Genomic DNA, 27,420 nt, shown 5'->3' on the forward strand with positions numbered 1-27,420 from the left:
ATGTCTAATAAGCATATATAAGAAAAATTCACATTACATCTAACAAGCATCGAACTGAAAATTCGGATAAATCATTTAATATATATATATATATATATATATATATATTATGGTGTTTAATCGGATTGGGTTTGAGATTTGATTTTTAAATCCAAACCCAATCCAATCCAAACACACCTAATTAACAATGCATTAAGTTGGGGTTGGATTGGGAATTCTTACCTAAAAGCCCATTAGACTTACCCTGAGTCGATATAGCACGACGTATTAACAGATCTAAATTCTTACTACAGTTTCGAGTCTTGTTTTTCTTAAAACATAATAAATATCTACGACCAATCTATTTCCAAAAAATATTAAAGCTACAAACTCTCTACAACCAATCTATTCTCAAAAATCAAAGCTACAGACTTTCACTTCACACATGATTATATTTATATCCATTAAAGGAACAATTCAAAATATTTACAAAAAGAACTGCATCAGCCGGGAATCGAACCCGGGTCTGTACCGTGGCAGGGTACTATTCTACCACTAGACCACTGATGCTCGGACAAGGAGCAAACATATATCACATCTCTTAACAAAGTTTGTATTTATAGACACCATACTAAGGTTATAGACCTTGTTTGATAAACCACCTAATGACTTAAATTAAAATATTAAATACTTATTTAATTTAAGTGTGTTTGATAACAATTATTTATCCACCACTTAAATTAATAAATTAAGTGCTAGGCCAAATCTGTGGAGTGAGGCTTTGGCATTAGGGGATACTGGCCATAATGTCTCAGTGCCTAGTTCTATTTCCGCTGTTGATGCTAACCTTGGGATAGGGCTAGGAAAATTATCCTGGAGAGATAAGGTGATGGGGGTGGTGGAGGAAGAACACATGATTGAGGATGACATTATAGAGGAGGATTCTGAGGGAGATTTTTCTGACTCAGATGTTGAGGATGGTGAGCAAGAGGACCCGTTGTGCCCTGTAATCCGGCTCTCATCGGAGGATAAACGGATTCTTAGATCCAAATGGAAACTCTCCTTAATTGTCACTGTGCTTGGGAAAAGGATAAGCTTCAATTACTTTGCCCAGAGGATCCAGGCCCAATGGGCAAAGAAAGGGAAGGTTACCATCACGGACCTGGAGAATGACTGTTATGTCATAAAATTTACTAGGGCAGAAGATTTTAAGGAAGTAGTTGATGGGGGTCCTTATATCATCTCCAATCATGTTTTAGCTCTGAGACCATGGGTCCCAAATTTTAATCCGCATGATTGCTCTGTCAATAGGATCCTTACTTGGGTTAGATTCCCAGGATTACCCATTGAATACTATAACGAAAGATTTCTGAATAAGATTGGTGGCCTGATTGGGAAAGTTCACCACGTTGATAAAACTACCGTTGGGGCAGTAAGAGGCAAGTTTGCCAGGGTTTGTATTAACATTGATCTTGCTAAGCCTTTCCTGTCTAAATTTTCCGTTCAGAATAAGGTCTTCCATATAGAATACGAAGGTATTCACAATATCTGCTATGAATGCGGCATGTTTGGCCATACCTTTGATGGCTGCCCTAAAAGAAGGAATGTGGTTGAGGAGGTGGTGGAGCCTATCATAGGTAGAGATGAAGCTAGCCAAGGTGAAGAGAAGAACTTTGGGCCTTGGATGCTGGCCAAAAGATCGACCCGAAGAAAGCCACGTGCTAATGCTGCTCAGAATCAAGTTCCAGATATCAGTAAGGAGATGAAATCTCTCCAGATTGCTCCTGAGATCAAGGCTAGGCCTCCTATTATTAAGAGTGGTGCCGGTGGTGACTCAGGTTCTGGTTCAGGATCTCGATTCGGAGCCTTGTCTATTGAGGATGGCCAGGCTTCGGAGTTACCTACGGAACATATGGAGGTGAGTATGCCTAGCCTTGAGCCTGCTGAGCCTGCCACCTTCCTCGGGGACTCTATTAATCCTCTTTTCGATCCCAAAGCCTTAGCTAAGGGGAAGTCCAAGATCATTAGCTCGACAGGGAAAGAAAAGCTTAATGAGGTTAGTGTCCTGCATCCTCCTGTAGACCCCCTAATTGTTAAGTCTATAGGAGTTAATAAGTTACCTTTGAAGAAGCCTAAGGCTAACCTTAAAAAGCACCTTAGGTATTTTGACTCTTGGGATAAAAGAGGGCCGGCTGGCACCTCTTCTAGGCTCTTAGGAGCCCCGAATAAATATCTGCTCTAGGGTTTGGGCCTGTGATCAGTTGTCTTCCTTTTGATGGACTTCTTTGTTTGGAATGTTAGAGGTGCGGCGAGCAAGGCGACCCGCATCCATGTTAATGATCTTATTAAGCAATTTAATCCTTCTTGTTTTGCTCTTCTGGAAACCAAGGTTAGTGGTTCTCAAGCAGATGAGGTGGTTAAAAAGCTTAAGAATTGGAAGTGTGTCAGGTCGGAGGCGACTGGTCGAGCAGGGGGGATTTGGCTTTTCTGGAAGCCAGGTCGTGTTAATATTGATATTATTACTGTAGATAATCAATTCATTCATAGCAAGGTGTGTTATCCTGGCAACAACCCTTTCTTTATCTCCTTTGTCTATGCCGATCCGATCCTGACTAACCGGAAGAGACTTTGGGAGATCCTGTTCTCTATTAGTACGAATATGGTGGATCATTGGTTGGTCGCTGGTTACTTTAATGATATTGCCCGGATGAGTGATCAGAAAGGGGGGGGGGGGCAATCATTATATTAACCAGTGCCTTAACCACAAGCAGAATATGGATCTTTACGGGCTGTCGGACCTTGGTGCGGCTGGCCACAAGTTCACCTGGAAAAGGAACAACGTGTTTGTTCGGTTGGACAAAGTGTATACGAATGTGGCGGCAATCTATAGATTTCCTGAGGTAAACGTGCTGAACCTCCCTTTTCGCCACTCGGACCATTGTCCTATCCTCGTTAAGCTGGTTAAAGGTCATCGGCTCAAAGGGAATAGACCGTTTAGGTACCTTATTGTTTGGGACACCCATCCTGAGTTCAGGAACTTTGTTAAAGATAATTGGCAACCCCATTCTAATGTTCTCCTGGCTGCTGAGGAGTTTAGAAGGAATGTGGTGGGATGGAATAAAAACATCTTTGTCCATATTATCCGAAGGAAAAATAAACTTTTAAGGAGGATGGAAGGCATCCAACGCTGTTTGGAGATCCGTTTTGACCACAATATGAATTGTCATCTTAGATCTCTCCAGAACGAGTTGGAAGCAGTCCTCAGACAGGAAGAGCTCCTTTGGTTCCAGAAATCTAGGAAGGCTTGGATTAAGGATGGTGATCGAAACACCAGATTCTTCCACCTTTCTACTATTATTAGAAGGCAAAGGAACCAGATCGATGCTATTAAAGACTCTAATGGTGACTGGATTTATGAGGAAGAAGATATTCGTCGCCTTGCTCTTGATTTCTATAAAGACCTCTTTAAAGAGGAAGGTGTGGTTCTAGACAAAGCCCACTCTGGGGTCACCTTTCTTAGGCTGGAGGAGGAGGTTATTGTTGATGCCTTCCATCCTATTGATAGGAAAGAAATTGATCTTGCCTTCACCAGTATTGGAGCTACTAAAGCTCCAGGGATCGATGGTATCCCTGCTAGTTTCTACCATAAACACTGGGACTCGGTGAAGGAAGGTGTCTATAATTTTATCTTTGGAGTCTTCCACGGTTCCAACGAGATTAGCCTGGTGAATAAAACCCTCCTTGTTCTGATCCCTAAGGTTGAAAAGCCCTCCTCCTTTTTACAAATGAGGCCGATCAGCCTGTGTAATGTGTTATACAAAGCTATCACTAAGATTGTGGCTAATAGGATCCGGCGGTTCCTTCCTGAGATTATTAGCGAAAATCAGGGTAGCTTTGTTCCTGGTAGGCAAATGATGGACAATGTGGTTATTTCCCAGGAGATGGTCCATTCCATGAAAATGAGGAAAGGTAAAAAAGGGATCGTGGCTCTCAAGCTTGATCTGGAAAAAGCTTATGATCATTTAAACTGGAGCTTTCTTATGGATAGCTTAAGTAGAGCTGGCATTCCTGAGAACTGGAGGAGTTTGATTGAAGGTTGCGTGTCTTCTCTTGTTTTCCAGGTTCTAATCAATGGAGATATGTCTGATGAGTTTTCTCCTTCTAGGGGTATCCGTCAAGGAGATCCTATGAGCCCTTTCCTTTTTGTGATAGCTATGGAACGGTTGGCTTACCTAATTCAAGAAGCTGTGAGTAAGGGGAGGCTCCATCCTGTGTCCATTAACAGATTTTGCCCCCCTATTTCCCACTTGTTCTTCACTGACGATGTGATGATCTTTGTGGAAGGGAATGAGGAGCAAGTAGGTGTGGTGATGGATATCCTTGATTGCTTTTGCGCTGCTTCTGGCCAGAAGATCAATGTCCACAAGTCTCAGATGCTTTGCTCTAAGAACATGGATAGAAGCCTTTGTAATAAGCTTAGCGATCTCTCGTGGATCCCTCTTACCCACTCCTTGGGTAAGTATCTTGGGATCCCCCTTCATAGTGACAGAGTTTCCAAAGCCTCATTTAAGGAGACTCTGGATAAAACTAATGGGTTGTGTGCTAGTTGGAAGGCCAATTCTCTCTCCTTGGCTGGCTGTCTAACCTTAATTCAGTCTGTTAACTGCGCGGCTCCCAATCATATCATGCAAGCCTGTAAGTTGCCTGAGCCGGTTCTCAATGAGCTTGATAAAATCAACCGGCGTTTCCTTTGGGGTGAGTCTGGAGAGGGTAGGAAGATTCACCTTGTCCCTTGGAAGGAGGTCTGCCAGCCTAAAAACAGGGGGGGTCTTGGCATTAGATAAGCTAAAGACAATAACAAAGTCTTATTGATGAATCTCCTCTGGAGAATGTGGCAGAACCCTTCTTCTCTTTGGGTTCGTTTGCTTTGTGGCAAGTATCGAAAGGACAAAATCTTTGGGGGCCCTAAAGAGAGAATTGGCAATTGTTCTTTCCTTTGGAAAGGGCTCAGTGCTGTGTTTGCTGAGTTCTGCACGGGGGTTGGCCTGGAGGTGGGTAATGATAAGTCCATAAGCTTCTGGTATGACACCTGGATCGGAGATAAACCGCTTATAGAGGTTTGTTGCTCTCCCCCGCCTAGTAATATCCGCAACTGGAGGATTGCTGATGTGGTGGACTCTGATGGGGACTGGATTTGGTCTATGTTTGATACCTTCTTGAGCCTTGATACTCTCCTCAGAATCAGGGGAGTTAAGATTAGTAACCTTGAGGAGGATAAGGATAGGCATCGCTGGGCCCTGACAAACAATGGAGCTTACTCTTGCAAATCTGCATTTGAGGCCTTTACTCTTGACAGTTCCGACCCTCTCTCGGATACTTGGAAATCCATTTGGGCTCTGAATATCCCTTATCGAATGAGGAGCTTCCTGTGGCTAGGAGTCAAGGACAGGTTTCTGACTAATTCGGATAGATATAGACGGCACTTGGCGGATTCTGGTGCTTGCAGTAGATGCAGAGGCCAAGTTGAAACTTTGTGCCACGCCCTTAGGGACTGCTCTAAGAGTAAGGAGGTTTGGCAGAAAGTTCTTCCGCACCACATTCTCCCCTCCTTCTTTGCCCACTCTGAGAATGACTGGTTCTCTAATGGGGTTAAAGGTAGGTTACTGGCTAGCATGGAGCAGGGAGACATTTTATTTGCTATTATATGCCACCACCTTTGGAAATGGAGGAACGAGGAGATCTTTGGTGAGAAGACTATTTTTATTCAGAACTTACCCGAGTTCTTCTCTAAAAAGCTCCTTACCATTACGGGGAGCTTCAAAGGGGATCCCCTTGCCAATTCTACCCAGAATAAAGAGGTTCACCTCGTTGGTTGGTGTAGGCCAAAGGATGGGTTGGTAAAGTTGAACACGGATGGCTCCTGCCTCAACAATGGAAGGATCGCGGCTGGAGGCGTACTCAGAGACGCGGGAGGTGCCTGGTTGTCTGGGTTTACCTATAACCTGGGGGTGGGCTCATCCTTTTCAGCAGAGCTTTGGGGTATTCTTTCTGGAGTCAAGCTTGCCAGAAATCTGGGTTATAAAAGGCTTGCTGTGGAGTCTGACAATAAGGAGGCTATTAGTATGATCTCTAATAATCATGATATTTGTCTTAGTAGCCAGAACCTTATCAAAGCTATAAGAAGTCTTGGCTCCTCCTTTGAGTCCTTAGAGTTCAACCACATCTACAGAGAACAAAATCGGATTGCGGATCGCTTGGCGGCGGCTGGGCACGAGGGGATGTTAGGTGTTACCACCCTATCTGATCCTCCTATCTATCTTTCTTCTCTCCTTTTAGAGGACAGAGTTGGGGTTAGCTTTCCTAGGCTAATCCCAGGCTAGCTTTTTGTTTCTTTGTTTGTTTTTTCTTTTCCTGTTTCTACCAAAAAAAAAAAATTAAGTTAAAAAGCGCTTATTTTGATAAGTCAAAATATTTAATTTAATATTTTAAGTTAAACATTATCAACTAATATTTTCAGTACTTATAATATTCGGCACTTAAAATTCAATACTTATTTTTTCAGCACTTAATTTTCAGTCAGCATCTTACTGTACCAATTGGGACCGGATTGGTAAATATCTTGTTTGTCCTTCAATTCACTAAAATCTTAGTTTGCCTTCACTATAACGAAGGATGCACATGAGTCGAACCGAGATCGAACAGGGATAGGCTCGGTTCGGTTCGAACTCGTAACTTGTCGAGCGTCTCGTTTTGAATTATTTTTTTGAAATAGTTTAGGATATATTTAATTGTACCCGTTTAACATTTTATTATCAAAAATCAGCCTTCTAATGAATAAATACCAAATTTAAGTTTCAAAAAACAAATATAACATACAATCTACAATAAATTTAGACAAAATAATAAGATTAAACAAACATAGAATCTAACAAATTTAAATTTAACATATAGTCTACGACCATATAATTTCAAATTGAGTTTTGGCTCACACATTTACGTGTGGTTCAAAGTTACTAATTAAAAAAACTAATAAAAAATCACAAAATTAAAATGTATTTAAAGTAAAAAATAAAAATCAATAATATATATAACTCTCGATCCTGTTCACAAGCTTTCGAGTCGAATCCAAGGAAGCTCAAACTCGGGCTCATTAATGCTCGAACCGATCCCGAACTCAAGCCAAGCCCAATCAATCCCAACTTTGATCGAACTTTGATTGAGCTGAACTTGAACGGTTTGCAGACTAGGCAGACTTGTTTGCACCTCTAACTATAACTTGGTTATTAATAGCTTATTGGCTTAAGGTCCATGATTTATCTAAAATTTTATCATTTGACCTCTCAACTATTAGTTAATCACATTTGACCCATTATCTATCCCAATTGGTGAATTTTCATCCAATTTAGATAAAGATTTAACGAAATTGTTATCTCATTGATAAGTAACAATATTTTGACACTTGAACAGATATATTTTAGTTTAGAATTTGTTTATTTTTTATTTTTTAATCTAATTAATTACTCCCATATAAGAAAATCTATGTGATAAAAAAATTTAAAAAAGAGATCAAATGTCAAGTTCAAGTGTCAAAATAGTATCATATGTCAAAGAGATAATAGTTATGTTAAGTCTTCATGAAAATAAGCGAGACACTAAATAACAAAATTTGGATAGATTAGAGGCTAAAAAGTGATTTAAGCCAAACTCATTGGTTTGAGGAAAAGATAAGAGAAAGAGAAACTTTTATTATTTTTGTTTAATTCTCTTTATCATTTTTAAGTTTTGAGTTTACACTGAACTCTTTTAATCTTATTATCCAATTATTATTTTTAAGTTTTGAATTTAATCTCAACTCTTCTAATCTCATTATCCAATTTTCTAAGATTTTCTATTCATTTTTTCCTTGTTACCCTCTATTTATTTTTGCTTTTTTAATTCTTAAATTTCACTTTTGATCCTTGATATTTATATATTTTTATTTTTTTCATCTGAAAAATATCTTTGACCAAATTTTATTTTTTAATTTTCATTTTGGTCCTTATACTTATTTATATATACTTTTTTATCACTAGACTAATTTCATTTTTTTATCATTGTATTTATTTAATTTTACGTTTTTGCCTGAAAAATAATTTTGACCAAATAATTTTATTTTATTATATTATTCAGTTTAATATTTAATTTTAATTATTTTATCATTTTCTTTGATTAGTGTTATTTCAGTTTCCTATATTTCGCCGTCTTTTGATTTTAATTTCTACATTTATGTGATTAATTTATTAATGCAGAACATGTATATATAAAAACTATTGTAAAAAAATTCATAGTTTTGATTTATTATCTTATTTTAACTAAACATCCACAATAGGAATCAGAGATATATCATTCACTTCACGGGACCGAAACAAACAGATAAAGGAACATGATCATTTCATTCATTTCTCTTTATTTCCCTTTCTAGATTCTATTCCGCTATCCATGTGCAAACCAAACGCCCTCTAAATCTCTTAAGTTAAAAATATCTGAGTTCGAAATTTAATATATTCAACAAATTTTTATTAAGAGAGAATCCGCCTAAATAATACCTAACATCTGACGAGCCTCAAATCCAATAATCAAATAAATTATTAAAAAAACTTGGTTAAGTACACTTAGTTAATTAATTAATTGGCTACTATCTCTACCATTTGAAGGTTGTATTAAAACCTATCATATTAGAATAGTATATAGACATAATATCCCAAATTACTATTGCATATGCCTGTAATATTTTCAAACTTGTAATTGAATTTTTGAACAAAAATAAATAAGCCATATATATTAGCAACCTTATAGGTATCCAAGTCTTCAACTGCCGCTATTTCATTGATTGTATGCTGAAATATATACTAATTTTGTTTTTAAAGAAAGAATACTTCATTGATTAAGAGAATTCAACATCAGCAATAGTTAATGACTGATAAGAAACCAGAGCATTTGACAAAAAAGAAGGATTAGCATTGAACCGGGAAGTTTAAGCTAAACTATGAGCAACGCGATTTGCTTGTCTAGGAATAAAAGTAAGCCTATCAACCCTTACTTGGACGGCAATTGCCTTACAATCAGAAATCACACAATTCAAGTCACTTCGATCACCACTCGGTACGTTGAAGGCCCTAGTTGTGATAAGTGAGTCTGTTTCCATGATAGCCCTATGGATTTACTGCGCTTTTAGCCAAGACAATGCCTCTCTGACACACATAGCCTCTGCGACTGAGACTGATGTCCGTCCCGAGATAAGGCATGAGAAGCAACCCTTCACCAACCTCGCACTGTCCCTAACAACAAAGCCGCATCCAACCATCTGCATCTCTGCAAATATTGCAGCATCAACATTGATCTTCACGGTACCTGGTGGAGGCCGAGACCATTGCGTCTGACGAGTCTAATATTGAGCAGCATGTTCACCTAGAGCACGAGATCGACAGGCTCGAAAGCTATCGAGATATCCCAAGGCGAGAGACACATTAATACTGACAGGTGGAGGAATTTGGTCCTCGACAATTTCATTTCGATGGCACCAAATTGCCCATATCACCATTCCCGCAGCTTCAATACAGTGAGTGTTGTGACCAGTCACTAGAAACCCGAAACATATTAGAGAATATATTAAATAGATAACTTTGTATCTCATAGTTAGTTCCTCATATCTAGTCATGTATCTTAGACTAGTTATTGAACACAACACAAACTGTACTTTTGTATAAATAGACAATTTGTCATCAATAACAATTACGGAAGAATCCAATTTGTTACATGGTATCAGAGCCTAACTATCTTTCCCAACCCTAATTCTATCATCTTTTTCGACCTTGCCCTACCACCACCTCCGCCGCGGCTACCATTGCCGCCGCCGCCCGACACCTCTCTGTTTCCCGATCACCTCAAACACCGTCTCCCTCCCTCTTCCCACCGATAACCTAAACATCGATCCTTCCCCTACAACCTAAACACCGATCGACTCCACCATAGTCACCATGACCAACACCTCCAACAACTCCAACAATTCCTCAACCGGACCAAACAACACAAACACTGTCAACTCTCATACCAACAACACCGAAACCGCAATAACAACCCATCCCTCCCTCACCGTCTCCAACATCTCTACATTCATCAAAATAACTCTTGACATTGAAAAAGGTCATTATCCCGCATAGGCCGTCCTATTCAAACTACACGCCAAAGCATTCCAAGTCCTTGATCACATCATCCCTCCCCCCACTAATACCGCCCTACACCAATCCAACCCTGATCTCTGGTCCCGTATTGATGTCGTGGTCCTACAATGGATCTATAGCACCATTTCAATTGACCTCTTACACACAATCATTCAGGCTGACTCAACTGCAGCTCGAGCCTGGACCCATTTACAAGAAATTTTCTCTGACAACAAGCATTCTAGGGCATTATTCCTCCAACAGGAGTTCTCCAAAATCAAACTCGACAACTTCTCTGACATCTCCTCATACTGCCAACACCTCAAGTCCTTATCTGATCAACTGTCAAATGTAGACTGTCCTATGACAAATGATCAAATGGTCCTCCAACTTATTTCTGGATTGTCTGACGCTTATGGTATTATGGGTACTCAAATCAGACACGACGATCCTCTTCCCTCCTTTCAGAAAGCCTATTCCATGCTCATCCTAGAGGAAACGGCTCGTGCCCGGAAGACCGCCCCACCACAGGACACTGTTGCCCTCACTGCCGCAACCGCCGACCCTACCCCGACACAGTTCCCACCTGGCCGTCCTACTATCAACCGTCCTAACCATTTCAACCGCGGCGACAGGCAAGGCGGACGCCATCATTATCGCGGCAGAAATACTTATCGCGGCAATCAGCGATATCCCGACTCTTCCAATCACGGCGGCTACCATCAGCCGTGGGGTTACTCTATGCCATGGGGTCCGCAACAGCTATGGGCGGCGCCTCCTTGTCCTTTCTCGTCCAATAATTGGGCGAATCAGGGCCGCCAACAGTAGCAACCCGGCCTTTTGGGTCCCCGTCCGAACACGCAGCAGGCTCACTTAAGAATGATCAGTCCCTCATATGCTCCAACCGACATTGCAGAGGCAATGCACACCATGTCTATCGCACCGCCATCGGATCAATGGCACATGGACACAGGAGCCACCTCTCATATGAAAGCCCAACAAGGTACACTCACTTCTTATTTTAATTCAAGCCTCAATGAACGTATTATTGTTGGTAATGGTCACTGTGTGCCTGTTTGTGGATCTGGCACTGCTTTGTTGAACTCTGGAACCCAACCTTTGAGATTAAATAATGTGTTGCATGCTCCTAATCTTATCAAAAACCTAATTTCTATTCGTCAATTTACTAAAGATAATCGAGTCTCTGTTGAATTTGATCCTTTGGGTTTTTCTGTGAAGGATTTACAGACGGATACCAATATCATGAGATGTAACAGTAGCGGGGACCTTTATCCAGTCGCGTCTAGCTCCCTACCGTCACCGTCATCTGCTTCTGTTTTTACCGCTTTGTCTTCTAATGTCTGGTATAGTCGCTTAGGACATCCAGGGCTCCCTGTTTTGAATGCCCTGTTGAATAAAAATTTGCTTTCCTGTAATAAAGTTCCGAATGTTTCTGTTTGTTCGTCTTGCATTAATGGAAAACAAGTCAAATTACTATTTCAGTCCTCATATAATTCTGCATGTATGCCATTTGATTTAATTCATAGTGATATTTGGACATCTCCAATTTTAAGCTCAAGCGGTCACCGTTACTATGTCTTATTTCTTGATAACTACACAAATTTTCTATGGACATTCCCCCTAGCTCATAAATCACAAGTTTTTAACGTTTTTCTTGCGTTTCGTTCACTAATTCGCGCCCAATTTGAACGCGACATTAAGGTGTTTCAATGTGATAATGGGGGCAAATTTAATAACAATTCGTTTCGTCAATTTTCTTCCACTCACGGAATGCAATTTCGATTCTCATGTCCCTACACTTCTTCCCAAAATGGTAAATCTGAGTGAACAATACGCACAGTGAATAACATAATTCACACTGTTATGAATCATGCATCAATCCCGTTTAAATTTTGGCATCATGCTCTTGAACTGGCAACTTACCTGTTAAACAACTATCCCCACAAAATTTTAGGATACCACTCTCCCACTAAAATCCTATATCAGACAGACCCAACCTATACTCATTTACGCATTTTTGGATGTCTCTGTTTTCCTTTAATTCCGTCCGTGTCACGTCACAAACTAGAGGCTCGTTCCCGTCCTTGTGTATTCCTCGGTTACCCATCCAATCATCGCGGGTATAAATGTCTAGACCTCTCAAACAACAAAATTGTAATCTCCAGACATGTTGTGTTTGACGAATCCAAATTTCTGTGTTCGTCGAACATACCGTCGTCCAATTCGAGTTCCGGGACCCTTGCAGAAGTCGACGGTGGCTTGCTTCCCGCTGGTCGCCTAGACCACTCATGCATTACACCCCATTCGCCTCTCTCGTCCGTCGAGTCCATGTCTCCCTCGCCTTCTGCGTCTTCCGCGTCCGCAGCGGCCCCTGCGTCAGTCCCGTCGCGTCTGTCTCCCGTGTCCGAGTCGTCGTCTACGTCCCCCGTTTCCCCATCGGTAGCGTCTGTCTCGTCGTCCAGTTCTCGATCGAGTCCTTCCTCGAGTTGTTCTGTGTCTCAAAAATCCCCATCCCCACCATCCTCTCCACCAAACATTAGCACTGATACTTCCCCTAGCCAATCCCCAACAGAACCATCAGATCAGCCTCACATCCCACATTACATAACATGGTCACACGAGCTCAACACGGCATACGAAAACCGCGTCGTATGCTAAATTTATCAACCTCTACAGTGCCCATAATCTCTCCCATACCAAAGTCACCAATACTTGCATGAAGTGATCCAAACTGGACACATGCCATGACTGATGAGTTTGAGGCTTTAATTCAAAATAAGACGTGGGTACTCGTACCCCATCCCCAAAATGCTAATGTTATTCGTAGTTGGTGGATTTTCAGGCACAAAACAAATGCAGATAGCTCCTTTGAGCGTTACAAAGCCAGATTGGTTGGAAATGGTTCGGGTCAGTTGGCTGGAGTGGATTGTGGTGAAACTTTCAGTCTTGTGGTTAAACCGGCAACAATTAGAGCTGTTCTCAGTATAGCTTTGTCCAGAAATTAGAATATTCGGCAATTAGATGTCAAAAACGCCTTCTTGCACGGAGATCTCAATGAGACTGTATACATGCACCAACCATTGGGCTTCCGAGATGCTCAATTTCCCGATCATGTTTGTCTGCTCCGCAAATCACTTTACGGTCTTAAGCAGGCTCCTCGAGCCTGGTATCAGCGGTTTGCCAACTTTGTAATCAAGGTGGGATTTACCAACAGCATCTCCGACAACTCTCTGTGTCACACCCGACCCTAAATGACCTCAATCGGCATCAGGCGTGAAATAGAAAGATAATAATCAATACTTAGGAGTCTCTAATTTATCCCAATATCATAATATCATATTATATTACAATTGAAATACCAAAATTCTAACTATAATTCTAACAATAAGCAGCCAACTTCCAAACCTCGCCTAAACGGTGGGTAACCTTCTCTATATCATGTACTTTCTCACCTAAAAACATTAAAACATTTAAAAACGTGAGACAAAAATCTCAGTAAGAAACTATCAGCTATAAAAACCAACTTTACTTAACATAGCTATATATATATACATTTATAAAGGGATTTAATCAAAACCTTCTCAAATATACTCAAAACTTAACGTTTCATCAAACCATTTTATAATCAAATAAATCTTTTATCAAACCAACTTGTAATCAAATAAGTATTTTATCAAACCAACTCGTATTCAATCAAACGTAAAACCTTATATCAAAATCAATCATAACCGAAAACATAATCCAAATGAACGTAAAACATTGTATCCATCCTCGAGTTTCTCCCCTTAAGTATCAATCCATAACCACATATATAGTCGAGACGTCTCTTAACATTGCCTATCCCATATGGTCTTACCCAACACTTCGCTGCCATACCCAATAGGTCTTCAGACTGTGTACACAGGCCATGTCCCTCACTGAACATGGTCTTCAAATATAAAACCACCGATCCGGATAACTCTCGATAGATATAAAATCATAAAATCATAACGTGTTCAAATTCCCTTTCACAATCAAATTCCAAACTATTTCATAACCATAAATCATTTGGCTTCAATTAGCTCTTTTGTATCATAAAAATCATATTTGGACTTCAATCCAAAATAATAACAACAATAACCGCAACCGATTTCTCAATCCAAAAACAATTCGTAAGAAATCATCAAATTCATTTTGTTCAATATAGATATATATTGAAACCAAAAACATATATGTATATATGTAAATCAACCAAATTAAGCCTTAAATCAACATAATCAAGTAAAATTTGAAATTCACATAGAAGCATAATCAATAGCTTCATTTGAACCGTAATTTCACAATAAAAAGCAAAATCATGAAAAACCTCAATTTTATAAGATTTCTGCATAACCCTAAAATATCAATTTCTGAAACTTCTTTGATTATATATATATATATATCTATATACATAAAACTCAAAATATAGTTGATAGTTACTTACCTAGGTCACTAATTGAAGAAAATACACCCGATCGATTCTCCTCTAACTTCTGTCTAAGATGTTTTCCCTCCAAACGTTTCCGAAACTCAAAAACTCTTTGGTTAGGACTTAGATCTATGTATAAGGATGCTATGTTTTAAATTTCGACTGATTCGGACGGTCGAATCTCCGTAAATCAAAGAAACGGTGGAGAAACGGTTCAGAGAAAACTGATGATAAAGATAAAAGAAAAAGAAAAAGAAAAGGAAAGAAATGATGATAATCGTATACACCGCCTGAGATTTCAGATATTTATCTCAATTTTGGCAAACATCACGTTTGATCCTCCATCTTTCTATAATCTTTTAAAAATTATCCTAACTTTTAATTTACATCTAAAACCATCGAATTAACTCCAAACTTTTCCTATAACACCAAATTAATATCATATACCCAATAATTATAATATATACTAATATCAAAAATATAAATTTTAGAAATTTAGACACGGATGTGACACTCTGTTTGTTTACAGACAAGGTACGGATACAGCTTACATCCTCCTGTACGTCGATGACATAGTTCTCGTCACCTCTTCTGACAGGCTACAGACATCTATTCTATCTCAATTGAACTCTGAATTTGCAATGAAATACTTGGGTCCGTTGCATTATTTCTTGGGAATTTTAGTGACTCGCTCCCCCGGCTCAATTTTTCTATCCCAAAAGAAGTATGCATCAGAAATTATTGAGAAAGCCGGTATTGGCTCATGTAACGCAGCAAATACTCTTGTCGACACCAAATAGAAGCTTAGCGCTTCCTCCGGCTCTGCCTACCACGACCCCACGAAATACAGGAAACTTGCCGGGGCTCTCCAGTATCTCACTCTTACAAGACCAGATATCTCTTATGCAGTACAACAGATTTGTTTGTTTATGCACGATCCAAAAACTTCACACATGGCTACCCTTAAGCGTATCCTACGGTATGTGCATGGTACTCTTGATCTTGGTCTCACTTTGTTAGCCTCATCACCCACTCAATTGACGTCATACACTGATGCTGATTGGGCTGGCTGTCCCGACACACGTCGCTCCACCTCATGCTACTGTGTCTTCCTCGGCGACAGTCTCATCTCTTGGTCCGCCAAATGACAGCCTACATTGTCCAGATCCAGTGCTGAAGCCGAATATCGTGGGGTTGCAAATGTAGTTTCTGAAACATGCTGGATCCGTAACCTTCTTCTTGAACTTGGATGTCCAATTGCAAAATCCACCTTGGTTTATTGTGACAACGTCAGCGCAGTATATCTCAGTGGCAATCCTGTTCAGCACCATCACACCAAACATGTTGAGATGGATATTCACTTTGTTTGGGAAAAGGTGGCAAAAGGTGAAGTCCGTGTTCTACACGTCCCATCTCGTTATCAAATTGCCGACATATTCACCAAAGGTCTGCCGTCACCTTTGTTTGAAGACTTCAGAACTAGTCTCAACGTTCGGCCTCCGAACCCTTCGACTACGGGGGTGTATTAGAGAATATATTAAATAGATAACTTTGTATCTCATAGTTAGTTCCTCATATCTAGGCCTATATCTTAGACTAGTCATTGAACACAACACAAACTGTACTTTTGTATAAATAGACAATTTGTCATCAATAACAATTACGGAAGAATCCAATTTGTTACAAAACAGTCCATAAAAAATTGTACAAAGGGGAGAGAAAGAGGCAACTGTGCGACACTCTAACAGTCCAGCGCGAAGGGGCAATCAATAAAGAGATGAAGTTCGTGCTCCCTATAATCACCACAAACAGCAGAACAATTATTCACGTCTATACCTCGCAAACTCAACCGAGCACAAAGAGGAAGAAATCCTCAACAAAGTTTCCAGAGGAACATTTTAACTTGAGGGCAACTACAAGGACCATAGTTTTCTCCAGATTAGATCATCAGGACTGCCGTCTGATTCCCCTAGCTCCGCCTTCATAATCTCCATTTAGCCAGATCGGACAGTGTACATACCTCGACTATCGCAGGTCCACCGCAGCTGGTCATTAAGTGCCATCGACCTTCTTGACATTGACAGAATAGTATCGACCTTTTCGCAGCTAAAAAGGGAGCGCAACATAGGAATATTCTAGTAGACCGACCCTGGGATCTGGAGGTCACTGACCACCCGTGGAACTGAACCTTCTGGTTTCGAAGAGCTAATACAAGGATTCTCCCTCGGCAACCAAGGGTCCTCCCAAATCCGAACTGAATTACCTCGACCAATTTGCCATCTCAGGCATAATGATATGTGTGAGAGCGCGTTCCAGATGCCCCTCAAAGTTTGGCTCGGGTTAGATCCCAATTTTATCGTTTGAAGGACCATCATGGGAAATACCTAGCTTTGAGAAGGTTACTAGAGAGGCATCGGGTTTTATAACAAGGTTCCATGCATGTTTACCCAACATTGCGAGATTGAAAGAGTATAAGTGCCGAAAGCCAAGACCACCATGCTCCTTGCGGGTACAAAGCCCGTCCCATGAGGCCCAATGAATTTTTTGAGACTCTCCCTGTCTGCTGCCCCACCAAAATGAGTTAATTATCATTTCCTCACAAAGGGATATCAAAAGGAGAAAAGCACTCATTGAGCAATAGATGAGTACCTCCTTACCCACCTAGGAGAGAAGCTTGTCCTGCCATCCATTAACCCTGCGCCATATCTGACCTTTGAGAAAACTGAACACCATTTTCTTACTCCTACCAACAATGGAAGGAAGCCCAAGGTATCTCCCCGTGTTCAGCGGGCTATCCACTCCCAACAGTCCTTTAATAGCAGTTTGAGAATCAAGGGAAACATTTGTGTTTTAAAATAGATCTGATTTCTGTAAATTCACATGTTGACCCGAGGCCTCAGCGAAGGTAGCAAGAAGAGTCTGAATAGTCACACATTCTGCTCCACAACTCTGAAGAAGAACATGTTGTCATCTGCAAAAAAAAAAGCGAGAAATAGTCGGGGCACCCGAGCAAATTCGAATGTCGTGCAGCAGGCCATGTTCTTCTGCTCTTTTGACAAGTTGGGACAACCGCTCTGCACCTAAAATGAATAAATAAAGAGTAAGGGGACAGCCCTGTCTGAGACCTCTCATTAGAAGAATAGAGCTAGTCTCCTTTCCACTTAATAGTACCTGATAGTTAACTTTAGTGAAACACTGCATTATCCACGCTATCCAGGGCTCAGGAAACCCCAAATGGATCAAGACTACTTTGAGATAGTTCCATCTGACACTATCGTAGGCCTTCCCGATGTCAATTTTGAAGGCATCATACCCCATTTTGCAATTGATTCGACATTTTATATAGTGTATAGTCTCAAAAGCCATTATCATATTATCAAGAATTGATCTCTTAGCAACAAAAACACATTGCTCTTCCCCAATTAAATCTTAAGGGACCCAATTAAATCTATCAGAATTCCCTTAAGATGGTTAACAAGGAGCTTGGCAATGATCTTATAAATAACGTTACGGAGAAAAATGGACCTATACTCAAAAATTTTGTTGAGACTGTCGACCTTTAGAATCAGAGCTATCAGGATGTTATTGAGAGTAGATAAATGTTAGAAAGTTCTAAATAATATAATTGTTTGATAAATACTTAATACATTAATTGATAATGTTCAATTTAAAATTTGAAGTCAAATACCGCAATAAGTGAATTTTAAATTAATTGAATAACTTAAATGACTAATTTTTTTTATCAAACATACTTAAATCAAATAAATGCTTAATATATTAATTTAAATGATTTTTATTTTTATAAAACGGATAGTTCTCAAAGCTTCGATTCTTAATCTTGGTTGACAGCTACTTCATTTACTTGCTAAATGTATTTTCCATGCTCAATATTAAATTGGATTTATATGTTAATTAGTAGATGGTGAAGGTTAGAGATATTTATGTCTGGTTTAAAGTCGAGAGACCATCATGTTAATTATTCCAAATTCAGGAACCGCAAGTGTATTTGTATCGGAGAAGTTTTATAGTGGATCAAAGCGCAATTACCCGACCAATGAAAAATAACAACCGATCTATAACATTACAACACAATTTGAATAACCGAAAAGCATAATTATTCTTCATTACAATATAACCCTTTGATCACTTGAAGGGGGGATTTATTTATTTCATCACTACTGAATATCAGGTAGCTGCTACTTTTGTGCATCTCTGGGCAATGGTGTATTAACAAACTTATAAGTAAGTAGCATATTATAAGATCTAACTCCAGCTACTTCACTCACAGGAACAACACCAGAAATCTCCTTCATCTCATCTTTTGTTAGCCTAATTCTCAAAGCTTCAATATTGTCCAACAGATTTTTAATCTTGGTTGTTCCTTATCAAATTTAAGCACTAGATTAGCAAAAGTAGAATTTAAGGCCAGAACATAAGATGAAAGGGCTTACCAGGGATAGGAACAACATCATCTCCTTGATTTAGAACCCAGGCAAGAGCAAGCTGAGCAGGACTACATCCATAATTCTTCGCCAAATGTTCAATTCGAGTATAAAATACCTTATTCTTTGTAACATTCTCTTCACTAAACCTTGGATGATTGTGCTAAATCATATGTATAAGATAACATGTATTAGCATGACTATAGTTTGCGCATAAGATTCAACCTAAGTTTCATAATTCATACCAATGAACTCTCTGAATGCAGACTTTCAGTTACTCCTTTCCCACCAAAGAGACCTCGACCAAGAGGGCTATATGGAACGATTCCAATTCCAAGTTCCCTGCATCATTTGCACAACTTGATACTGATAGATCAGAAACCAGAACACGGAGACATAGACAAATATAGAATCATATTGATATTCTTAAACACAAGAATTGACCTACAAAAACAGAAAGATAAAGAGAGAAAGATGAATTGAGCCTAAACTCAACCACCACTTGAAGATATTCTTCCCTCTCTATTCAGTGAGAAGAGCCTAACTCAAATGAGCTAGCCAAACAACATGATTTTTCCATATCATTTCCTTCTATGTGTATGAGCATATTCTCTATCAGATACCCTTACACATGCTAGAGAATTGAAATAGATTTTCTTCAGGTGTGAAAGCAATGAAACTAGCTAACTTTCTAGGAAAACTAACAAGGAGGCTGCATCAACATTCTGGATATCATTTCATCATGAATTAATCAATTTCATAACTGGAAAGGACAGGTAGATACACCTGCATAGTGGGACTACATCTTCCTCAATGTCACGAGTACAAAGCGACCATTCCATTTGGAGTGCAGTGATTGGATGAACAGCATGAGCTCTCCTTATTGTATCTGGACTTGCTTCAGATAGTCCGATGTACTTAATTTTTCCTTCTTCAACCAATTTCTTAAGCTCCCCCATCTGCAAAAGATTAATTAAGGCTGGATGGAGCCTATTGCATATATGAACATGAGGGTAAAAATCAATGGGCATACAGTTTCCTCTATTGGTACTGTAATGTCAATACGATGTTGATAGTAGAGATCAATATATTCCACATAAAGTCGCTTTACGCTAGCCTCACAACACGCACGAACATACTCGGGTTTTCCATTGATTGAAGCATTGCCATAGCTAGAGTTACTCTTCACAACAAAACCAAATTTTGTGGCCAACTGGATCCTTTCTCTAGGCAATTGCTTCAATGCCTGAAATCAATACATTGTTTATAAACATAAAGGAATATGGATTATCACTGTAAATCGTGTTGATTATCATAATTCTTTTGGGATAAAACATTGAACAGAATAAAATGTATATAATTTTGACACTAACCTTGCCAAGTAAGAGTTCATTAGTATGAGGTCCATAAATATCAGAAGTGTCAAAAAACGTAATTCCTCTATTGAATGCTTCCTTTAGGATTGTAATTCCATCCTCTTCAGAGACAGGGGCATTGTAACCACCACTGAGCCCCATACATCCAAAGCCTAGTTTTGAGACCTGAACAGTTTATTTTGTATCATAAAAAAGGAATGACAATCTCAAATGCATATTTGTATAAAAATATTCATCATATATCAAGAAAGATGAACATCTTATTGACAATACAAAAATTAAAATTGCAAAAAGAAGGAAAAAAGAAATGAGTTTGACAGACCTCAAATCCCTGGGTACCCAATTTAACTCTTGGAATTACAGTGCCTTGTTGCTCCGCCATTGAATATAATCTGTTCAACTTTCCAGTTTGTGGTATTGATAACAGAAATGTGAAAGGAAAGGCTGTTGAGTGGGTTTAGATAAGGGGTTTCGCTACCATGCCTACCTCTGGGTTTCAGGGTAGGGGTTGGATTCCGATGATGGATTTCTCTACCGGATATCAAAAACCCAAGTGAGAAAGATCAGAGAAGTAGAACGAACATAGTGGTGAAATTTTACAGTAGCCTTGGAGCGCACGAGCAATACTCCCATAGCGAATGTGTTCCACACAATAAATAGATAAAGGTAAAAAGGCGCTTGATCTTTTTATTTTCAAGGGCTAATTACTAGTCTATCCATTTGGGAGGATCATTAATATAGTGAGTTACTGCCCCCTAAATTACTAGTTACCGCTTCCATTTAGATTTTTTTTTACCATTTTTATAATTTTGATAAAAAACTGAAAATTCTTTCTCCAAAATCACAAACTCGAACAACAATAATTGAAATTATGAAAATAATTGATATGTGACAACCCGAATCCCGAAAATGGATGATTACGAGTCGGAAATTAAATTTACATTTTTTTTATCAAAAAAAATCATGAACATAATGCATATTTTTTCTGACGATTAGCATTTTTCGTCACAAAAAATTGAAGAATTTTGTATTTTTCGTCGTAAAAAATTGAACGATTTAACATTTTTCGTCGCTAAAAAACATGTCATTATGCCAAACAGCAAATGTAAGTCTTGGAGGGTGATGGACCCGCCCAGCCAGTGGGCTGGGCGGATCCAGCACCCGCCCATCCAGTGGACTGGGCGGGTACAGCACCCGCCCAGTCCACTGGATGGGCGGGTGCTGGATCCGCCCAGCCCACTGGCTGGGCGGGTCCAGCACCCTCCAAGACTTACATTTGCTGTTTTTTTCAAAAAATTTAAAAAAATTATAAGAGGACAAAATGTGTCCAAATGGTAGCGGTAATAAGTAATTTGGGGCGTAAATAGCAACACCCTTACTATATGGACAAATTACAAATTTAGCCCAATTAAAATGGCCCATTTACATATCTAACTCACTTTGCTTCCATCTCACCAAATTAGATACTTTCATTCATTTTGGATAAAATTACCCTTAGTTTTATTCGATCGATCTGCTCTTGCTCTTGCTTCTTCTTCTTCTTCCGCTTTGTCCGCTTCTTCTTCTTTTTCGTTTCAGCTTCTTCTTCGGTTCATCTTCTTCAATTTCTGATACCAATCATTAGCGATTTTTGAGATTATTGAAGTATTATGTTCAATTTTCCGTAGAAATGGTATGTTTTTAGCTTATACGCCTGCTTTTCTCACTGGTTTTGCCTCTTTCTTCATATGTAACGGTATCGTTTCAATTTCTTGTATTTTCTTCCATTGTTGTCGCATTTGTGACGAAATTTGTCGCATTCCGTACAAATGCGACAAAAGTTGTCACATTGGTGACAAAATGCGACAACAGCTGTCGCATTTCGTCACAAATGCGATATTAAGCAGTTCAATTGTTAGATTTTTTTTCTTTCTCAATTTTTGAGCTTTCCATCTCAACCCTCTTCCGCAGACACTAGTTCTTCAAAGGTTGAACGAAACATAATCTATTCTCACTATAAACCATCGTCTTTTCGTAGGTTTGGGATGGCAAAAAAGACGTTGAGAGTTTGAGAAAGAATGTGAATTGAAATAAGGGTATTCTTGTCCAAAGTGGAGGAAAGTGTCTAATATAGTGAGATGGAAGCAAAGTGAGTTAGATATGTAAATAGACCCTTTTAGTTGGGCTAGATTTGCAATTAGCCCTTAATATATTTGATACATTTTTCTTTCATATTACAGAATTTGGACATTTTCATCCACTTTGGACAAGAATACCCTTACTTCAATTCAGGCTTCTTCCTCAGAATGTATTTTTCGTTTCATCGTCTCTCTTTCATTCCCTTCTCCATCTCCTTCGTTCTTCATCTCCATCGCTCTCCGTCTACATCTTCTGTCACACCCGACTCTAGACGACCCCAATCGGCATCGGGCGTGATAATAAAAGAGATCACAATAGTCAATTTAGCCCAAAACAATCTTTGGGTATCAACCCAGTCCTTAAAGTTAGCGTTAATGGTCAAATTAACCCATGATCAAATCAGCCCAAAAAGTTTAATATATTTTTGATACCTGAACTTTACCATGTTTATATTTTGATACCTGAAATCTATTTCTATACATAAAAACTATTATATTTTCCATAGCCACATAACGCTTTAGAGTCAGTGCATTTCCTTATGCGCCAATGCAGAATATCGATACAGTAATACTATTTTGAGGGGTTTAGTGAGTTTTTTTTTTCTATATTTCGAGAAGTTTCTATCAGAATTAATTGTTCGTGATCCATACTCATATTTTGATGGATTTTTAAAGATTTATTTTATTAATATAATTTTGGCCTTTATTTATTTTTCTCACATTTTATCACTTAATATAATTATTTTATTAGAAAAAAAAAGTTAATAGAATTAAAATTATAAATTCAATTAATTTTTATCAAAATTGGTTAAGTACTCTTTATGAATAAAATATATCTTAAATTTCTCTTAAAAATTTAGATTTTTTTATTTAAAAGAATAAAAGAATAAATTCCGTACTACATGCGTGAGTGCACAATATTAGTGCACTAATACTATTTTGAGGGTGTTTTAAAAAATATTATTTTGAGGGATTTAGTGAGGCTTTTGCCTTTGTTTCAAGGATTTCTATCATAATTAATTGTTAGTGGCCCATACTCCTATTTCAAAGGATTTTTAGAGATTTTCTTTATTAGTACATCTTCAACACCTTTTTAATATAAAAATAGATTTTAGATATCAAAATATAGACATAATAAAGTTTAGATATAAAAAAATATATTATAATTTTAGGACTGATTTGATCCTAGAATAATTTGATCTTTAATGACAACTTTAAAATCTGAATTAATACTCAAAGATTGTTTTGGGATAGATTGGCCCTTTGTTCGTTACTCCATTTATACTGTACGATCAAGCTATCAGAGACTGTTATAGGCTTTGGATATTGTGCTACGTTTCACCTATTGATGATGAACGTGTACCCACGGATCGAGATTTAGTGGCTGACATGATTGAGCGTAATTAATAAATTACGCAATGTATTAATTACGGAATGTCAATAATTTATTAATTAAAATGTTAAGTAACACCACATTTAATCTAACTTGATCAATTATTTTTTCTTTTATTTCGTTGAAAAGGGGCGAGTACATATCGATATCAGGCTGTTGGTTGTGCAATTTAGGGCAATGGAGTATTAGCAAATTTATAAGTATTGCTCATATTAAAGGATCTAACTCCAGCTACTTCATTAATGGGCACACCATCAGAAATCTCCTTCAACTCTTCTTTTGTTAACTTAATTCTCAATGCTTCTATATTCTCCTTCAGATTCTTAATCTTGGTTGTTCCTATAATTAATCCAAATTAACAACACTATTAGCTAAACACATCACTCAAAACATTCAGATATATATATAAGAAAATGACTCACCAGGGATAGGAACAACATCATCTCCTTGATTGAGAACCCAAGCAAGAGCAAGCTGAACAGGACTGCATCCATACTTTCTGGCTATATTTTCAATTCGAGTATAAAATACCTTATTCTTTTCAACATTCTCTTCACTAAACCTTGGATGAATTTTCTAGATCATATATATGAAACAGTATTTGTTAGCATAAATATAGTTTGTGTATTAAGATTGATTCAATGGATAAGTTTCATACCAGTGAACTCCCGGAATCCAAACTTTGAGTCACTGCTTTGCCACCGAAGAAACCTCGGCCGATAGGGCTATATGGAACTACTCCTATTCCAAGTTCCCTGCATGATTTGCAGATATGTGCCTAATTAGTAATTAGGCAGTACTGATCTTATTGATACGGAAGACAGAAAGTTCTTAAAAAAACACAGAAAGTAGAAACGTGGGAAAACTTGTAAATATTTGAAACACATCCCAAAAAGTGTCGTACTAGTTTCCAGGAATTTCCGTTTCCGAAACGGACACAAAACGTGGAAACGCTAATAAAAATATGCAAAATAGTGTATGAAACTACTCCGAATCCAATGGAGATGAGGATAGAGACAATTTTTTCTCCATTTCATAAACACAAACGGGGACGGGGAATTCCCATCTGAACCGGAATAAGGATAGGGAAAGGATCCCATCTCCACCCGCTCCATTTACAATACTACTAAGACATTTCTAATTGGTAAACAAACAATGAAGATTAGGTAAATTCACCTGCAAATTGGGATTATATCTTCCTCAAGATCACGAGTCCAAATTGACCATTCCATTTGGACTGCAGTAATAGGATGAACAGCATGTGCTCTCCTTAGTGTGTCAGGACTTGCTTCAGATAATCCAATGTAATTTATTTTTCCTTCTTCCACTAACTTCTTCAGCTCCCCCATCTGCCAAATTGTACAAGTAATTGCATTCAAGATTACTAATATCAATTTCAAAAAATCAATGTCCGTATCCATATATACATACAGTTTCCTCAATCGGTACTGTAGTGTCAATACGATGTACATAGTAGAGATCGATATATTCCACATCCAGTCGCTTCAAGCTAGCCTCGCAGCAAGCCCGAACATATTCAGGTTTGCCGTTGATTGAAGCATTCACAAAACTAGAGCCGTTCGCCACAGCCACACCAAATTTTGTAGCCAATTGGATTCTCTCTCTCGGCAGTTGCTTCAATGCCTGAAACACATCAATCGTTTATTTATACATACATTGGGCAGAGCAGAACAGAACAGAAAAATAACCGAATAGATAGATTGATACATACCTTGGCGAGTAAGAGTTCATTAGTAAGGGGACCATAAACATCAGAAGTGTCGAAAAATGTAATTCCTCTATTGAATGCTTCCTTTATGATTGAAATTCCATCTTCTTCGGCGATAGGCGCATTGTAAACACCAGTAAGTCCCATACATCCAAACCCTAATTTTGACACCTGATATCATATCAACATCTTCAAATGAAATTATGAACAGAAATTGGAATTGGAAATAGAAGGAAGAGAAATTGGTGGTCTGATTGACTGACTGACCTCAAAGCCTTGGCAACCCAATTTTACTTTTGGGATAAGAATTCCTTGTTGCTCTGCCATTGGATGTAATCGATATGTTGTGTGGAAGTGAGAAAGAAGACAGTAACTATCTTATAGTAGTGATTAGAGGAAAGAGGACAAGGAGTGCTTGATTTGGAGTCGTTGATACAAATATCGTGGATCGGGGTGGGTGGGTGTAGACTAAAATCATTGAATTGAATTAAAGTATTGCCTGCGACGCATGATCGCATGTCAGCGACATGTGCTTAATCCATAATAATAAGTGGCGGATCTAGATGCTACACTGTAATTCCATCGCCATTAAAAGATTATTTAGAGGGGTTTCTATTTTGACTTTGAGATAGAGGCAGATAAATGGATACAAGACTGCGAGGAGATAAAAAAACAAGATAATTGGAAATTATTATTTTATTAGGTATTTGTTTTGTGAAATAAGGATAAAGATACAATAATATACTTTACCTAGGAAGGTATATTTATATCTTTAAATTTGATAATTTTTGTGGATTGGCACGTGAACTATTAGAATAACATATCGGTTTTAAAAACCTATTTTACATTTATAGTTGGTTCATTCAGGTCATTTATATATAAAATTATTAATCTGTCAACTTTGACAGATGAGATAGTATGTGCGAATTATAAAAAAAGAAAAGTGTGTGAGTCCGTTCTGTATGTCGCATTATTTATCAAAGATGACTGATCAACGGTTATGTGTGCAAGATGTCCGGATGAGCTAACTATAGATATGCAATAGGTTTTTAAAATCAACTATAAGTGTGTGATAGATATTTTAAACCAACTATAATGGTGTGATAGGTTATTTTAAAAGTCATGGGTGCCAAGTTTAAGTATGTAAATTTGCATTAAGCCTATATTTTACTATATTAACTATTAATTTGAATGAGGTAAGAAATCAATTTCTTGTATTTCTCATTAAAGGAAAAACAATAACTAACTATTACATTTATACTTAAATGCTAGGTGTGCTAATCAAGTAAACTTAATGAGCAAGGAAAATAAAGACAAGTGTTCTAATCATAACCATTGATCACAATCCTTGTGATGAATGGTGGTGATGATCTTGTAGAGGATTTGAGTGTGGTTGATCCCATTGTAAGCTGATGAAGCCCTTCTAGAATCTACCATTATGATGAAAAGACGGAACTGCCCCTAGCCTTAGCGCAAAGACTAAAACACCCTTGGACAGATGAACGGGTTAGCGTGTTATGACTATGTGGCTTGGAAGCATTTGTACTTGAGTAATCTACTGATCATCTTATCTTCTTCTTGGACTTGAGAATCGAGAAAGGAAAAACGAAGAGTCTCTTCTTCTCCATGGCTGTTTGACCTTCTCCTCTTTCTCTGTAACAAAACTTTTTCTGTTTCTATTTCCATTACTGTAAGATTAACCATACTTAAGATGCAT

At 38.3% G+C, this 27,420-nt stretch overlaps 2 protein-coding genes and 1 non-coding gene across 3 annotated transcripts; all 3 read right to left on the bottom strand.

The window, feature by feature from the left end:
- Positions 1-478: 478 nt before the first annotated feature.
- TRNAG-GCC (transfer RNA glycine (anticodon GCC)) lies at positions 479-549 on the bottom strand. Its single transcript has one exon. It is a non-coding gene; the product is annotated as a tRNA-Gly (tRNA).
- Positions 550-18,701: 18,152 nt separating this feature from the next.
- LOC136207003 (probable aldo-keto reductase 1) lies at positions 18,702-21,106 on the bottom strand. Its single transcript, XM_065998243.1, has 7 exons — positions 20,787-21,106; positions 20,462-20,629; positions 20,122-20,334; positions 19,875-20,047; positions 19,334-19,430; positions 19,098-19,251; positions 18,702-19,027 (listed from the first exon to the last, which is right to left on the bottom strand). The coding sequence occupies exons 1-7, from the start codon at positions 20,844-20,846 to the stop codon at positions 18,843-18,845; spliced, it is 1,050 nt and encodes a 349-aa protein (XP_065854315.1). The 5' UTR covers positions 20,847-21,106; the 3' UTR covers positions 18,702-18,842.
- Positions 21,107-24,004: 2,898 nt separating this feature from the next.
- Positions 24,005-26,307, bottom strand: LOC136207178 (probable aldo-keto reductase 1). Its single transcript, XM_065998479.1, has 7 exons — positions 25,971-26,307; positions 25,707-25,874; positions 25,406-25,618; positions 25,151-25,323; positions 24,633-24,729; positions 24,397-24,550; positions 24,005-24,313 (listed from the first exon to the last, which is right to left on the bottom strand). Exons 1-7 carry the CDS (start codon positions 26,028-26,030, stop codon positions 24,144-24,146), a joined length of 1,035 nt encoding a protein of 344 aa, XP_065854551.1. The 5' UTR covers positions 26,031-26,307; the 3' UTR covers positions 24,005-24,143.
- Positions 26,308-27,420: the final 1,113 nt, after the last annotated feature.

This window comes from Euphorbia lathyris, chromosome 9 (assembly GCF_963576675.1).
Source record: "Euphorbia lathyris chromosome 9, ddEupLath1.1, whole genome shotgun sequence".
Lineage (NCBI taxonomy): Eukaryota > Viridiplantae > Streptophyta > Magnoliopsida > Malpighiales > Euphorbiaceae > Euphorbia > Euphorbia lathyris.

What these genes read in the sequence shown, in the direction of transcription:
- LOC136207003 (XM_065998243.1), bottom strand. Translation starts at nt 20,846, where the DNA reads ATGGCGGAGCAACAAGGCACTGTAATTCCAAGAGTTAAATTGGGTACC. An exon ending in ATGAACTCTTACTTGGCAAG is followed by an intron (nt 20,335 to 20,461) that starts GTTAGTGTCAAA and finishes TATTGATTTCAG; the next exon opens with GCATTGAAGCAATTGCCTAG. An exon ending in CAGTACCAATAGAGGAAACT is followed by an intron (nt 20,048 to 20,121) that starts GTATGCCCATTG and finishes AATCTTTTGCAG; the next exon opens with ATGGGGGAGCTTAAGAAATT.
- LOC136207178 (XM_065998479.1), bottom strand. Translation starts at nt 26,030, where the DNA reads ATGGCAGAGCAACAAGGAATTCTTATCCCAAAAGTAAAATTGGGTTGC. An exon ending in GATATAATCCCAATTTGCAG is followed by an intron (nt 24,730 to 25,150) that starts GTGAATTTACCT and finishes CAAATCATGCAG; the next exon opens with GGAACTTGGAATAGGAGTAG. An exon ending in TGATGTTGTTCCTATCCCTG is followed by an intron (nt 24,314 to 24,396) that starts GTGAGTCATTTT and finishes GATTAATTATAG; the next exon opens with GAACAACCAAGATTAAGAAT.